This window comes from Scylla paramamosain, chromosome 22, assembly GCF_035594125.1.
Source record: "Scylla paramamosain isolate STU-SP2022 chromosome 22, ASM3559412v1, whole genome shotgun sequence".
Taxonomy (NCBI): domain Eukaryota; kingdom Metazoa; phylum Arthropoda; class Malacostraca; order Decapoda; family Portunidae; genus Scylla; species Scylla paramamosain.
Window position 1 is genome coordinate 20860563 of NC_087172.1, and position 16783 is coordinate 20877345.

Genomic DNA, 16783 nt, shown 5'->3' on the forward strand with positions numbered 1-16783 from the left:
AGTTTTGGATGAAAAAAAAGATAGAACCAGACAATAGAGAGCTACTATAAATGAACTACGAGAAGCAAATAAAAAAAAAGATCAGAGGTGGAGAAGAGGTTCTATTGGAGACCAGAGCCAGAGAAGAGAAAGCTACTATAAATAGGGAAAAAAACAAAAAAAGAAATCAGAGGTATAGAAGAAGTTCTATTGGAGAGTCATAGACATGAGGCTGAGAAAGTGGTACAGGAGAGAGAACAGTGCAGAGCGGGAGGTTTAAAAGTGGCATATACAAACATAAATGGTTTGATGTCAGCAGTGTTGGAAGTTAAAAACTTTTTGATAGAAGAGAAACCAGATATGGGAATTGTTGAAACAAAACTGGTGAGTGATATGGACATTTTAAATTTTGGTGATGGAAATTGCAACTTCTGGATGAGAAATAGAAAATGTAAGCAGGGTGGAGGTGTGATACTTCTGCTTAGAAAAGAATTGACGGTGGAATTTACTACATGTGGGGAAGGGAAGGCAGGAGTACTGAAACTAAGCTTAGAGAGAAATCTGGGAAGATGCTGAAATATTGTAGTGACCTGTGTCCCCCTTTATTTCAACTCATGGGGTGAGGAAGAATACAAGAGAATGCTGGAAGACACAAGGGCATGTTTATCCAAGCTGTTGGAAGAAAATGAGGATATACTAGTGAAGGAAGATTTGAATTGTAAAGAGGTATCTTGCAAAAGTTGGACCACAGAAGGTAGTGAGTCATCATGGGTGAACAAATTACTGGAGTTGGCTGTTGAGAATATTCTTATTCTGTGGGTTAAAGAAGACACAAGATTCAGAGGAAATTAAATACCTTCAAGGCTGGATCTAATTTTTATGAAGGAATAAACCATAGTAGAAGATTTAAAACACAAAAACCCAATAGGTAAAAGTGACCATGCATTGATTCAGTTCTTAGTAATGGATAATAACATCAGTACAAGAAAAGGAAACTGCTGGAGAGAATGCATGAACTACAGGAAGACAAATTTTGGACAGCTTAAGAAGTATTTCAATGAAGTGGATTGGAATAAAGTATTTCAAATGGGTGACATAGAAGAAAAGTGGACTACCACCTTCCTGGACACTTATTATAAAGGAGTGGAGAAATAGGTACCTAAGAAATCAATGGAAAACCTATTCAAGAGATATGCTATAGCTAGACTGGGGAGAGAAAAAGCATGGAACAAGTGGAAGAAAATAAGAGGCATGACTTGTGGGCCAGTTATATAAGAGAGGAACGAATGTCAAAATATGTAGAGATGAGCAGAATAATTTTGAAAAGAATGTTGTGGATAAATGTAAAGACCAACCGAAGCTGTTTTATAGATTTATCAATGGAAAATTCTAAAGGAGTGCAGCCCACAACTAGCTAAAGTGATACACAATATAATCAGCACCACCCTATTGGAAGGAAGGGTACCTAAACATTGGAAGCAGGTGGATATTATCCCAATGCACAAGGCTGGAAGTAAGGAAGACTATAGACCAGTATCACTGACAAGTGTGGTAGCAAAGATTTGCAAAATGATCATCAAAAACAGATGGGTGAAATTCCTGGAAGACAACAATGTGATAACAGACAATTTGGATTCAGAGAAGGAAGAGCTTGTATAACAAATTTGATAAGCTTCTACTTAAGAGTAACGTATATAGTGCAAGAGAGAGAGATGGATGGGCTGACTGCATATATTTAAACCTGAAAAAGCATTTGACAAAGTACTGTACAGAAGGCTAATATGGAAACTGAAAACTGTAGGAAGATTGGGAGGATCATTATTAAAATGGATGACTGACTTCTTAACAGACAGAGAAATGAGGACAGTAATCAGGGGCAATAAGTCGAAATGGACACCAGTAATAAGTGGAGTTCTGCAAGGATTGGTACTAGCACCAGTTATATTTGCAATGTTTGTAAATGACATGAGTCTCCTTGCTGGTGATACTAAAATTATGAGAAAATTAACAAATGAAGAAGACTACAAAGCTCTGAATCAAGACCTAATTAAGATAAATGAATGGTTGTTGTCAAGAAATGTAGTGTGGTGAATTTTGGAAAAAGTGTGAGAACAGAAGGCACCTACTATTTGGGAAATGAGAAACTTACTATAAGATCAGAAGAAAAGATCTGGGAGTAACCATTTCTAAAAAACTCATTTTGTGAAGCATGTAAATAAGATCACTGGAGAAACATATAATCTGCTGAGAAACATCAAGATTGCATTTATTTACATTGATGAAGAAATTATAAAAAAAAACTGATAACAACAATGATATTTCCAAGGCTGGAGTAGACAGCTTTAGTGTGGTCACCAAGTTTGAAGAAGGATATCAGAAAGCTAGAAAGAATTCAGAGCTGCAACTAAAAATCCCTACAAGCCTAAGAGGGTATAGTTATGAAGAGAGGTTGAACAGATTGGGCTTGACAACACTGGAAAAAAGAAGGGAAGCAGGTGATTTGATATCACTGTATAGAATATTGGAAAGAATGGAAAAGTTGGAAAGGGACGACCTTGTGATACCAGATACGAGAGGTACCAGAGGACATGGAAGGAAATTGATAAGGAGTGTTTGCAGAAGAGGTATCAAGAAACATAGCTTTTCCCACAGGAGCATAGCATTGTGGATTGATCTTATTGATAAGACTGTGTGTGCCAAGACAGCCCATAAATTTAAAGAAAATTTGTTAAAAGTTGATTTGGAAACGGGACAGCACGAGCCTAGTGTGGCTGTTGTCCTGTATTTCACAACTAGGTAAATACACACACACACACACACACACACACACACACACACACACACACACACACACACACACACACACACACACACACACACACACATATACACAGAGAGAGAGAGAGAGACAGAGAGAGAGAGAGAGAGAGAGAGAGAGAGAGAGAGAGAGAGAGAGAGAGAGAGAGAGAGAGAGCAGTGTGTTAGCCAACTCTTCTACATTTTAAGACCTAGGATATTCATAAAGTAAAGCAAGCACTTGAGAATTTTAAAATATGCCATAATTTACGAACTTTCATAAAAAAAAAGACTTCAGTAGCCTGAAAGGGGTTGTTATCAGAAATTTGATAAACAAAAGTTCACTATATCATTACTATATTAAAAAACATAACAAAAAAAATTGGGGTGTTTTTTGGGGGGCTAGAATGGATTAATGGCATTTCAGTCAGTTTCAATGGTGAAAATTTATTTGACATGAGTAAATTAAGTTACGAGCTCTGACATGGAATTAATTAAATTCATATTTAAAAAAAAGAAAATATGGAGTTTTTAACTTTATAGGTGTGTCTTATACTCTGGTTTATCTTATTTGGTGGGGAATACAGTAATTGATCTGGACAAATGTAAGAAGAAACCAAAACTATTCTTCAGATATGTGAATAGCAAAAGAGAAGGAATAAATAGGTTGAAGGTGAACGATCAAATGTTTGAGGATTCGGCTGAAATGGCAGAGATAATGATCTAGTTTTCAAAGCACTGTTGGGGCAGAGTGAAATGAGTGCAGAAATGGGTCTTGGGGAAATCCAAGTGACTGAAGATGTCCAGAAACAGTTGGAGGTATTACATGTTAGAAAGGCCCTAGGATCTGATGGAGTGTCAGGATGGATATTAAAAGAATGCAATCAGCAATTGACATGGGTGGTCCACAGTATTATTGAGAGCTCCCTAAATGAAAGTAGTCCCAATTGAATGGAAGAGAGCCAATATAGTGCCAGTCTATAAAGGTGGTAACAAAGAGGAACCTTTGAACTGTAGACCTGTGTCTCTAACAAGTGTGGTGTGTAAGATGTGTGAAAGATTAGTGAAGGATAAATGGATGCAGTACCTAAAAAAAAAATGAAGTGATGACAAAGCAACAATTTTGATTTAGGAGAGGGAGATCGTGTGTTACAAACTTACAGAGTTTTATTCTAGAGTGGTGGCTATAATGTAAGAGAGAGATGGTTGGGTAGATTGTGTTTATTTAGACCAGAAGAAAGCCTTTGATGAAGTGCCTCACAGGAAATTACTGTGAAGGTTGAAGCATGATGGTCGGCTAAGGGGTGATCTGCTGAGGTGGATAGAAAATTTCTTGACACCAATAGAGAGATGAGAACAGTAATCATCGTGGAGGAAAGTCACAAGCAGTTGAGTAATTTTTTTTTTTTTTTTTTTTTTTTTTATTATTATGTAGGAGGGACACTGGTCAAGGGCAACAAAAATCCAATAAAAAAAAATGCTCACTGAAGTGCCAGTCCCATAAAAGGGTCAAAGCAGTTGTCAAAAATTGATGGATAAGTGTCTTGAAATCTCCCTCTTGAAGGAATTCAAGTCATAGGAAGATGGAAATACAGAAGCAGGCAGGGAGTTCCAGAGTTTACCAGAGAAAGGAATGAATGATTGAGAATACTGGTTAATTCTTGCATCAGAAAGGTGGACAGAATAGGGGTGAGAGAAAGAAGAAAATCTTGTGCAGCAAGGCCACGGGAGGAGGGGAGGCATGCAGTTAGCAAGATCAGAAGAGCAGTTAGCATGAAAATAGTGGTAGAAGATAGCTAGAGATGCAACATTGCGGCGGTGAGAGAGAGGCTGAAGACACTCAGTTAGAGGAGAGGAGTTGATGAGATGAAAAGCTGTTGATTCCACCAACCCAGACATGTGAAGCATACTCCATACATGGACAGATAAGGCCCTTATACAGAGTTAGCAGCTGGGGGGGTCAGAAAAACTGGCGGAGACGTCTCAGAACGCCTAACTTCATAGAAGTTGTTTTAGCTAGAGATGAGATGTGAAGTTTCCAGTTCAGATTATAAGTAAAGGACAGACTGAGGATGTTCATTGTAGAAGAGGGGGACAGTTGAGTGTCATTGAAGAAGAGGGGATAGTTGTCTGGAAGGTTGTGTCGAGTTGATAGATGGAGGAATTGAGTTTTTGAGGCATTGAACAATACCAAGTTTGCTCTGCCCCAATCAGAAATTTTAGAAAGATCAGAAGTCAAGCATTCTGTGGTTTCCCTGCATGAAATGTTTACCTCCTGAAGGGTTGGACGTCTATGAAAAGACATGGAAAAGTGCAGGGTGGTATCATCAGCGTAAGAGTGGATAGGACAAGAAGTTTGGTTTAGATCATTAATGAATAATAAGAAGAGAGCGGGTGACAGGACAGAATATGTTTGTAGATTATATAGATGATACGAGTGTGAAAAGCTACATGAGCCTTTTTGCAGATGATGTGCCAAGTTGCTGAAAAAGTTGAGAATCTGGAGGATTGTGGAGTGTTACAAGAAGATTTGAGCAAGATATCAGAGTGGAGTCATAGATGGGAAATGGAAATTAATCTAAAGAATTGTAAAGTAAAAGAATTTGGAAAGAGTGCGAGGAGAGTAAAAGGAAATTATGTTTTGAATGGTGAAAGGTTGAATGGAGCAGAAGAGGGAAAGGATCTAGGTGTTATAGTGACTGGGAATTTACTGCTGTGAATTCTGATCTTCCAGAAGCTTTGTGTTTCTTTTGTGGAGAAGAGCTTGGCCAAACGTCAGTGTCCCGTTGGTAAAACCAGTAGAATACTTGAAAAGAAAGCTCTCTGAATTTCAGTGTTCTCATAAGTAGTTCAGAAAGCCACCATAACTTGAGGCAAGACTCTGGAAGCATCTTTAACTGTATCTCTATTAGATGCTAAAAGCCAAAAAGCTATTTGGTATTGCTGAAGAGCTTAATTTGGCTGCTGCAAGTACAATGGCTGAAATAATGCTGGATAAAAGACAACTGACCAACTAAAAGCAGTTCCTTTGTTACACCAAACTGTCTTTTGCAGGGTAAGTGAAATGAATGCAGAGTTTGTGGATCAAGTGAATAAACTTAATGCAAGTCAGTCTTTTCATTTCCTCTGTCGGATGATTACTTTTCTAATAATAGTTATGATAAAAGCTCTATGCAACTGGACAGGGATAGAAATCCATTCCTTTTACCTGAACATGAGAAGAAGCTTCCTATTTGCTTCCAGGAAACACTGATAGAAGTGTGTGCAGACTGTGGCCAAAAACTATTATTTGAAAGCTCAAATATCACTTGCTTTTGGAGCTCTGTGAAGAAGGAGCATCCAAACTTAGGAAAAATGGATTTAAAAAACTTCTGCCATTTGTGAGGCATCTTTCAATGCACTTAATGTTATCAGATCAAAACAGAGAAACAAAAACTAAATATCAACCTGGAACAAAAACCTAATCACTGCAGTAGCCTCAATACTGCCAAGAATGGAAAAAAATCATCAGTGAACATCAATATTACTTTTTGTGTTAAATTGCAGGTTACTTTGAAGCATTTTTTTTATCAAATTATTCTTTTTATTTCAGTATGATAAATTAAAATTTATTGATTAGCACTCCTATTATTTTTCACATCAATGTATTATCTGCATTACCATAAATATTGAGTTTAATTAGCCATGTGGAGTGTGTAACAGAAGGTAAGAAAGGGTACAATAGGTGAAAAAGTTTGGACAGCACTGTTCTGGTCTTTCCATATTCTCTTTTGTCTCTTTTATATACTATCTTCAGCCTCTCTCTCATCGCCGTGATGTTGCATATCTAGCTGTCTTCTACCTCTGTTTTCATGCTAACTGCTCTTCTGATCTTGCTAACTGCATGCCTCCCCTCCTCCCGCAGCCTTGCTGCACAAGACTTTCTTCTTTCTCTCACCCCTATTCTGTTCACCTCTTTAATGCAAGAGTTAACCAGTATTCTTAGTCATTCATCCCCTTCTCTGGTAAACTCTGGAACTCCTACCTGCTTCTGTATTTCCACCTTCCTATGACTTGAATTCCTTCAAGAGGGAGGTTTCAAGGCACTTATCCTTCAGTTTTTGACTAACGCTTTGGACTCTTTTATGGGACTGGCATTTTAGTGGGCATTTTTTTTTTTCTTATTGGATTTTTGTTGCCCTTGGCCAGTGTCCCTCCTACATAAAAAAAAAAAAAAAAAAAATATATATATATATATATATATATATATATATATATATATATATATATATATATATATATATATATATATATATATATATATATATATATATATATATATATATATATATTGTAGCTTTCAGATCTTCCATTTCTTTGTAGATTTTCAATGTTATGCATTTGGCATTTATCTTATTTGTATACTGTCTTAGTTACCTTACTTCCTGCTTTTTTGTATATGATCAATTATCTTGGGGTGCTGTATATGATCCAAAAAACATTTCACGTTTACTTGACTCACCAACTTTATATTTCACACTTGTTACTTCCATGTGCCATTTCTCATTTTCATTTCTTTCATATGCCATTTCTAAGAACCAAAGTTTCTTTAATATAAAATAGCACATTCTGATACATCAAGTACTGAGCCTTTCATGCAAAAGGATTCTGCACTCATCTCTCTCTTTTTTTTTTTTTCTTTCTTTCAGGAATTCAACATTGTAGATGGAACCCAGCTTAACTGTGATGACTTTTTGCAGAACTACAACATCCTTGTGGACATTATTGACTGGTTGGCTATCATTATTATTACCCTAGTTGTTGATTGATTGATTGATTGATAGATTTAATTTTGGCACTTCAATAACCAAATTACATAACTTTTCTTTTTAATTTATGTTATATTCTTAAGTATATAACTTTCCTTTCTAATTCATGTTATATTCTTGACACCTGAGTAGAGTAGTTTTCTGTTAGCCATTTTGTTTCAGTAATAATAATTCTCCTACCAGTAAGTGTTTAAGATCTTATTGCAAGAGAGAATGATTCCCCATAAACTGAAAGAACACTATGGGGATTCCTTTGAGAGAAGCTAGATAGATCTAAGATAATAGAATGTAGGGACTTAAGTGAATGAAAAACTTTTCTATCATGGCAATCCCCTTTGAAGGAGTTCCAAGAAGTAGATATTAAATTTAGATATTATATTATTGTCAAACTTTATTTGAAGTCCACAACTTTCATGCTATCCACTGGTAAGACGGCTTTACATCACCAGCTGTTATGAGCTGTATGCTAGTTGTCTTGAGACAAAGAATTCTGCTTGAGTAGATTTTTGACCCCCTTGAGAAAATATTGTAAAAATTCATGATACCTCATACACACTTCAAGTTATTGATACTTGGAATAATTATATGGACATATCAGGTTGAATTAATATTTTTAACTGCTTATTCAGTGGATATATAAGGTTGTTGAAGTGCATTATTTTGCAAGATATATGCATTTTCTTAGTTTGTTATTTGTAAACTTTGCTATGTTTCTTGTAGTGATCAACTGAAGGATGGTGCTGAGTTTGAGGTAATTGGTGACCCTGAACAGTTGAAGAAAGAACAAGAAGAACAAGCCAAAGAACAGGATAAGAAGGAAGAAGAACAAACCTCTTCCTCCTCAACATCAGCAGCAACAGCAGCTGCATCACTGCTTCCACCAACTGGTGAGCATTGCACAAAGATTAATTGTATTATGAATATTTGTAATGTAGTGGATGACCATTGGAAGAAATTTTTATGCTACTGTCATCACTACCATTGCATAAGAACATTATAAAACAATGGAAGTTGCTAGAAACAAGTATGCTAAATCTTTATAAAACATACCTACTTATATCCACCTATCATCCCAGTTTAGAAATGCCTAATCTTCCTTTAAAGCTCTCTGTTGACTCCACTAACAACCTCATTTCTGAATATTTTAATCACGTGCCACTTTTGAGAGAAAGTGGCACATGAACCAATTTCTTTCTGTCTCCTTTTAAATGTTTCAAGCTTGAATTTGTTACTTCTTGTCTTATCTTGATTACTAACTTTCATGAATTTGTTTTGTCACCCTTGTTATATCCCTTATACCACTTGAATACTTCTATCAGTTACCTTTATTTTTATGCAGTGTTAACAAATCTAAAATTAAAGGTTTTAATTTCCTTTTGTAAAGAATATTTGACATCCCTTGTATCTTTTTAGTTGTTACTCCTTCCTAGTGACTTAAGCGATATATATCCCCCCTCCAATAGCATTGGGGTTACAACTAGGCAACATGCAGGTGAGGCCATAATTAGTGGTGGAGTGTAAACAATAATAATGCTTGCAGTTTGACATAACCATCCCGTCATTAACAAAATAACAATAAAATGTATTTCACTTATCACAGTGTTAATATCATGTCGTATTTCCTTTATCTATAGATTCTTGTAAACAATGAGGGAGTCAACCAGGCCTTGCAATTTATCTTTTGGAAAACTTTCCCATGCTTGTTGCAGTGTAGCTTTCAGTTTTGGCAATGAACTAGTGTCCTCTCTTGACCTCATTTTTCATAAAGGACCACAGGTTCTCAATAGGCTTATGATTAGGACTGTTGGCAGGCCAATCCTTGATGTAATCTAACCCACAATTGTCAAACCACTCCTTTACTTGTTTGCTTGTGTGGCAGGGAGCCCCATCCTGCATGAAACTGTTTGCCTTACACTTCACAAAACACTAATCCAAATTGTCATATAAAAGTTCAAAGTACTTTTCACTGTTCACTGACTCTTCCTTTTCCCAAAAAGACCAAAATGCCTATGCTGTGGTATGTAAATGCTCCCCAAACCATAACTGAATTAAGATATTTTACTGTTTTGGGTTGTAATGATCAGATCCTTTTGGCATATGCAGTCTTGCAAGCTGTTTCCTAGATACTGTGAAAACACTTTCATCACTCCACAGAATAGAATGTATTTTTTCTATTGGCCACTGAATGTCTTTCTTGGTGAAACAGAGCCTGTTTGCAGTATGCTGTGGAGTGAGCAAAGGTTTCCCAGTGGCAGTGTGGGAAGGGAGATCAAGCTCTTTCTGATAGTAACGTGACACTGTCCTGTGAGGCTCATTACCCAGTAGATCTGGATAATCTTTTAGCTCACATGCTGTACATACAGGTCCAACATTCAAGTCATGCTTCACTTTTTTTTAGGTCAGTCAGGTTTTGATAGTGGGCTGATGTTTTGTCATCTTTGATGACCCGACACCACTGCAGCCAGCTCTCAACAGTATGTTGAGGCAAATCAGTCTGTTTCTGAATAGCATCTGTGCCAATGCCAGCCATGTGTAATGTGTAAATATGACTGATTTTGTCCTGAGTGATTTGTGGCTTATGTGCCATTGTCAAGGGAGCAAACACAAGGTCAGTTTCTGATCTTAGACTAATACCACCCATGACATAGATCACTGGCTGTTAATCTTTATAGCTCAGCTGATGGCTCAGTGAGTAAGGAAGTTGCTAAATAGGTAATTCCTTAAAAATATGTTCCTGCCAACCAGACAGGAGAGATGGAATCACCTTGATCAAATGTTACTGTGCTTTGTGATACCTGCCACTATTTATGGCCTCCTCTGTAGTCTAGATGGAACCTGACCAATGCCGAATGTAAATTTGGGACTTTAATTTTAGTGCTTATGAAGCTGGTTCCAAACTCATGATTAACCCTATTTTCAGTCTATACATTTTTCCTGATGGAAGTGTGTGCTAACTGTAACTCTTAAATCTTCTGATTTCACTAAAGCCTCATTCTTATTTCTTTTTGTGTACCTTTCACAATAATGAAATAAATGCACATGTGCACACACACACACACACACACACACACACACACACACACACACACACACACACACACACACACACACACACACACACACACACACACACACACACACACACACCAAGAAAATTTCTTAATAGTTTAAGGACCATAGAGAAAGTCCAGTCTTTGTGGTACAGATGACAAAGAGAAGACAAAAAATATGGCTAAAGAAATTAATGGATATGAAATTAAAGAATTTGTATATAGAAGTAGAATAGCGAAAAGAAACAGCCTACTGATAATATGAAATTAAAGAAATGGCATATGGAAATAGAACAGGAAGGAAAAATAGCTCAGTGAAAGTGGAAAAATGTTGAGTGACAAAAGTATCATTGGATTAGTGTCAACATAGTTCAAAGTGAATGCCTGATGAAGCCAGGTATTAGTGGAAATTAAGTTAAGGATCTCAAGGAAAATTAACAAAATGGGTGATGGGAAATGTAATGTATGGAAAAGAAACAGATCATTGAAGAAAGGAGGGGGGAGGTGATGATGCTTGTAAATAAGGACATACTAATGAAGAATGTGGAAGTAGAAAAGGTCTGGCAGAAGTATTAAAAGTTGGAGTAAAGAGAAAAAGAGAAAATATAAATTTTACATTTATTTATATAGCACCCAAAGCACCCCTGATATGAGGGCACCATGGTGGTGTCACAAGTTATTTTGGTGGTTCTATCATGGTGGCTTGATAAGTTTTCCTGTTTCCACAAGCTTGGCCATGCACAAAAATGCCTTGCCACCACAGATTTGGCCACACTGCCAGATGAGGTGGCGCAGCCATGTCTGAACGGTTACATTTGAATAACTGCAAACATACTATGGTGGGTTTGTGTGAAGGGGGCCTAAGACAAAAGTATGGAGTAAAGATGAGTACAATAAGCTGTTGAAGGGTACAAGTAAATGGTTGAAGGATTTATTTAGAGTAAGCCACAACATAATTATTATGGGAAGTTTCAATTACAAAGAAGTCTGCTCTACAGAAGATTCCTAGGAGCATACTTTATTGAATCTAGTAAGAGGAAGTGTAATGAAAACAATTAATTCATAGGTGATAAGGAACTCTCAAGACTAGATTTAATATTAGCAACCCAGAATTACAGTGAAACCTTGGTTCTAGAACTTAATTCATTCCTGAATGCCACTTGAAATCCAAAACGTTTGAAAACTGAAACTATTTTCCTTATAGGAATCAATATAATGGATTAATCTGTTCCCAGACACCAGTCTACCCTGTCTTAGTGGCTTATGACAGATGCTCCCACTGCCAAGATGCTGCTTCACATCATCCCCAGCTCACATATTATTTATCCAGAAAGGATATATTGAATGACCTTAGTGACACAGAACTCATCAGAAGATACTGTTTAGACCATGCAAGTATTCTCTTTGTCACTGATCTAGTGAGGGAAGCCTTACAGAAAGGAGCAACCCACTTACTGTAAAAATGAAGGTGATTATAACATTTGCTGCTGGGAAAAGCTACTGGAAAAATGCAGTTGTGCAGTAGTGATGGTGTTGAGTGTCATTGAGAGCGCCTCAGGTAGCTTGGGATAACTCTTGAGTGCCGAAAACATTTTTTTTTTTTTTTTTTTTATGTAGGAAGGATACTGCCCAAGGGCAACAAAAATCTAATAAAAAAATGCCCACTGAAATGCCAGTCCCATAAAAGGGTCAAAGCAGTGGTAAAAAATTGGTGGATAAGTGTCTTGAAACCTCCCTCTTGAAGGAATTCAAGTCGTAGGAAGGTGGAAATACAGAAGCAGGCAGGGAGTTCCAGAGTTTACCAGAGAAAGGGATGAATGATTGAGAATACTGGTTAACTCTTGCGTTAGAGAGGTGGACAGAATAGGGGTGAGAGAAAGAAGAAAGTCTTGTGCAGCGAGGCTGCGGAAGGAGGGGAGGCATGCAGTTAGCAAGATCAGAAGAGCAGTTAGCATGAAAATAGCGGTAGAAGACAGCTAGATATGCAACATTGCGGCGGTGAGAGAGAGGCTGAAGACAGTCAGTTTTTTTTTTTTTTTTTTTTTTTTGTAGGAAGGATACTGGCCAAGGGCAACAAAAATCTAATAAAAAAAAAAAGCCCACTGAAATGCCAGTCCCATAAAAGGGTCAAAGCAGTGGTCAAAAATTGGTGGATAAGTGTCTTGAAACCTCCCTCTTGAAGGAATTCAAGTCATAGGAAGGTGGAAATACAGAAGAAGGCAGGGAGTTCCAGAGTTTACCAGAGAAAGGGATGAATGATTGAGAATACTGGTTAACTCTTGCGTTAGAGAGGTGGACAGAATAGGGGTGAGAGAAAGAAGAAAGTCTTGTGCAGCGAGGCTGCGGAAGGAGGGGAGGCATGCAGTTAGCAAGATCAGAAGAGCAGTTGGCATGAAAATAGCGGTAGAAGACAGCTAGATATGCAACATTGCGGCGGTGAGAGAGGGGCTGAAGACAGTCAGTTAGAGGAGAGGAGTTGATGAGACGAAAAGCTTTTGATTCCACCCTGTCTAGAAGAGCAGTATGAATGGAACCCCCCCAGACATGTGAAGCATACTCCATACATGGACGGATAAGGCCCTTGTACAGAGTTAGCAGCTGGGGGGGTGAGAAAAACTGGCGGAGACGTCTCAGAACACCTAACTTCATAGAAGCTGTTTTAGCTAGAGATGAGATGTGAAGTTTCCAGTTCAGATTATAAGTAAAGGACAGACCGAGGATGTTCAGTGTAGAAGAGGGGGACAGTTGAGTGTCATTGAAGAAGAGGGGATAGTTGTCTGGAAGATTGTGTCGAGTTGATAGATGGAGGAATTGAGTTTTTGAGGCATTGAACAATACCAAGTTTGCTCTGCCCCAATCAGAAATTTTAGAAAGATCAGAAGTCAGGCGTTCTGTGGCTTCCCTGCGTGATATGTTTACCTCCTGAAGGGTTGGACGTCTATGAAAAGACGTGGAAAAGTGCAGGGTGGTATCATCAGCATAGGAGTGGATAGGACAAGAAGTTTGGTTTAGAAGATCATTAATGAATAATAAGAAGAGAATGGGTGACAGGACAGAACCCTGAGGAACACCACTGTTAATAGATTTAGGAGAAGAACAGTGACCGTCTACCACAGTAGCAATAGAACGGTCAGAAAGGAAACTTGAGATGAAGTTACAGAGAGAAGGATAGAAACCGTAGGAGGGTAGTTTGGAAATCAAAGCTTTGTGCCAGACTCTATCAAAGGCTTTTGATATGTCCAAGGCAACACCAAAAGTTTCACCAAAGTCTCTAAAAGACTTTGGTTAGAGAAGAGGAGTTGATGAGATGAAAAGCTTTTGATTCCACATTGTCTAGAAGAGCAGTATGAGTGGAAGCCCCCAGACATGTGAAGCATACTCCATACAAGGACGGATAAGGCCCTTGTACAGAGTTAGCAGCTGGGGGGGTGAGAAAAACTGGCGGAGACGGCTCAGAACACCTAACTTCATAGAAGCTGTTTTAGCTAGAGATGAGATGTGAAGTTTCCAGTTCAGATTATAAGTAAAGGACAGACCAAGGATGTTCAGTGTAGAAGAGGGGGACAGTTGAGTGTCATTGAAGAAGAGGGGATAGTTGTCTGGAAGGTTGTGTCGAGTTGATAGATGGAGGAATTGAGTTTTTGAGGCATTGAACAATACCAAGTTTGCTCTGCCCCAATCAGAAATTTTAGAAAGATCAGAAGTCAGGCGTTCTGTGGCTTCCCTGCGTGATATGTTTACCTCCTGAAGGGTTGGACGTCTATGAAAAGACGTGGAAAAGTGCAGGGTGGTATCATCAGCGTAGGAGTGGATAGGACAAGAAGTTTGGTTTAGAAGATCATTAATGAATAATAAAAAGAGAGTTGGTGACAGGAGAGAACCCTGAGGAACACCACTGTTAACAGATTTAGGAGAAGAACAGTGACCGTCTACCACAGCAGCAATAGAACGGTCAGAAAGGAAACTTGAGATGAAGTTACAGAGAGAAGGATAGAAACCGTAGGAGGGTAGTTTGGAAATCAAAGCTTTGTGCCAGACTCTATCAAAGGCTTTTGATATGTCCAAGGCAACAGCAAAAGTTTCACCAAAATCTCTAAAAGAGGATGACCAAGACTCAATAAGGAAAGCCAGAAGATCACCAGTAGAGCGGCCTTGACGGAACCCATACTGGCGATCAGATAGAAGGTTGTGAAGTGATAGATGTTTAAGAATCTTCCTGTTGAGGATAGATTCAAAAACTTTAGATAAGCAGGAAATTAAAGCAATAGGACGGTAGTTTGAGGGATTAGAGCGGTCACCCTTTTTAGGAACAGGTTGAATGTAGGCAAACTTCCAGCAAGAAGGAAAGGTAGATGTTGACAGACAGAGCTGAAAGAGTTTGACTAGGCAAGGTGCAAGCACGGAGGCACAGTTTCGGAGAACAATAGGAGGGACCCCATCAGGTCCATAAGCCTTCCGAGGGTTTAGGCCAGCAAGGGCATGGAAAACATCATTGCGAAGAATTTTAATACGTGGCATGAAGTAGTCAGAGGGTGGAGGAGAGGGAGGAACAAGCCCAGAGTCGTCCAAGGTAGAGTTTTTAGCAAAGGTTTGAGCAAAGAGTTCAGCTTTAGAAATAGATGTGATAGCAGTGGTGCCATCTGGTTGAAGTAGAGGAGGGAAAGAAGAAGAAGCAAAGTTATTGGAGATATTTTTGGCTAGATGCCAGAAATCATGAGGGGAGTTAGATCTTGAAAGGTTTTGACATTTTCTGTTAATGAAGGAGTTTTTGGCTAGTTGGAGAACAGACTTGGCATGGTTCTGGGCAGAAATATAAAGTGCATGAGATTCTGGTGATGGAAGGCTTAAGTACCTTTTGTGGGCCACCTCTCTATCATGTATAGCACGAGAACAAGCTGTGTTAAACCAAGGTTTAGAAGGTTTAGGACGAGAAAAAGAGTGAGGAATGTACGCCTCCATGCCAGACACTATCACCTCTGTTATGCGTTCAGCACACAAAGACGGGTCTCTGACACGGAAGCAGTAGTCATTCCAAGGAAAATCAGCAAAATACCTCCTCAGGTCCCCCCAACTAGCAGAGGCAAAACGACAGAGGCACCTTCGCTTAGGGGGATCCTGAGGAGGGATTGGAGTGGTAGGACAAGATAAAGATATGAGATTGTGATTGGAGGAGCCCAACGGAGAAGAAAGGGTGGCAGCATAAGCAGAAGGATTAGAGGTCATGAAAAGGTCAAGAATGTTGGGCGTATCTTCAAGACGGTCAGGAATACGAGTAGGGTGTTGCACCAATTTCTCTAGGTCATGGAGGATAGCAAAGTTGTAGGCTAGTTCACCAGGATGGTCAGTGAAGGGAGAGGAAAGCCAAAGCTGGTGGTGAACATTGAAGTTTACATTGAGGCTTTTCAGTAGGATCACATCTACCTTATTTCAAAGATTGAATTACTGTCTTACACTCTGTGTCTTCCTTCCAAATATATAGAAATGAAGTAAATATTTATAGAAACTAAAAATAGTAATAAAGGGCAGCTTTTGCTATGTCTTTTAATATTTGAAATCAAGTAACTTTGTTCTAGAATTGAATTATGGCACCACAACCAAAGCAATAATGAGTTCAGAATTTAGTTCGGAAACTGATTTGTTCAAAAAGGACATTTGATAACTGAGGTTCCACTGTATAAAGAAACTAGGACATCAAAATTTTTAGGCAAGATTGATAATGTAGCAATAGATTTCCAAATTAGCAAAGTAGAAAATGTTATAAGGAATACAAGAGTGGAAGATTTGATTATGGAAAAGGAGATTTTGTAAGCTCAAGGAATTACTATATTTCCCACCATATAAGGCACACCATAGTATAAGATGCACCTATAATTTGGCAGGGGATATTTTGAAGAAAATATAATGAGCCCCACTTTTCCCTGAACTTCATAGCTTGCCCCTCACTCAGACTTTGGTCCAATTTGCAACTCAAATCATTACAGAAGAACAGAAAATATCATACCAGTTTATCAATGATCACAACTATTACAGAACAGTTATGACAACGATACTACTATATGTTGCTTTTTGCCTTTCTCTATGTTCGAGATGTTTCACTATTGACTGAAGAGTTACAGCTGTCAACTTGAAATGGTAAACAAAACACTCCCT

General features: G+C 38.3%; 1 protein-coding gene across 4 annotated transcripts in view; it reads left to right on the forward strand.

The window, feature by feature from the left end:
• Positions 1-16783, forward strand: part of LOC135111779 (SUMO-activating enzyme subunit 2-like) — a 105171-nt gene that overhangs the window by 83950 nt on the left and 4438 nt on the right. For all 4 annotated transcript variants that reach the window (XM_064025490.1, XM_064025488.1, XM_064025489.1 and 1 more), the window contains 2 exons: positions 7464-7546; positions 8304-8470. In XM_064025490.1, the coding sequence (XP_063881560.1) occupies positions 7464-7546; positions 8304-8470 (250 nt within the window). The remainder of the gene's footprint in view (positions 1-7463; positions 7547-8303; positions 8471-16783) is intronic.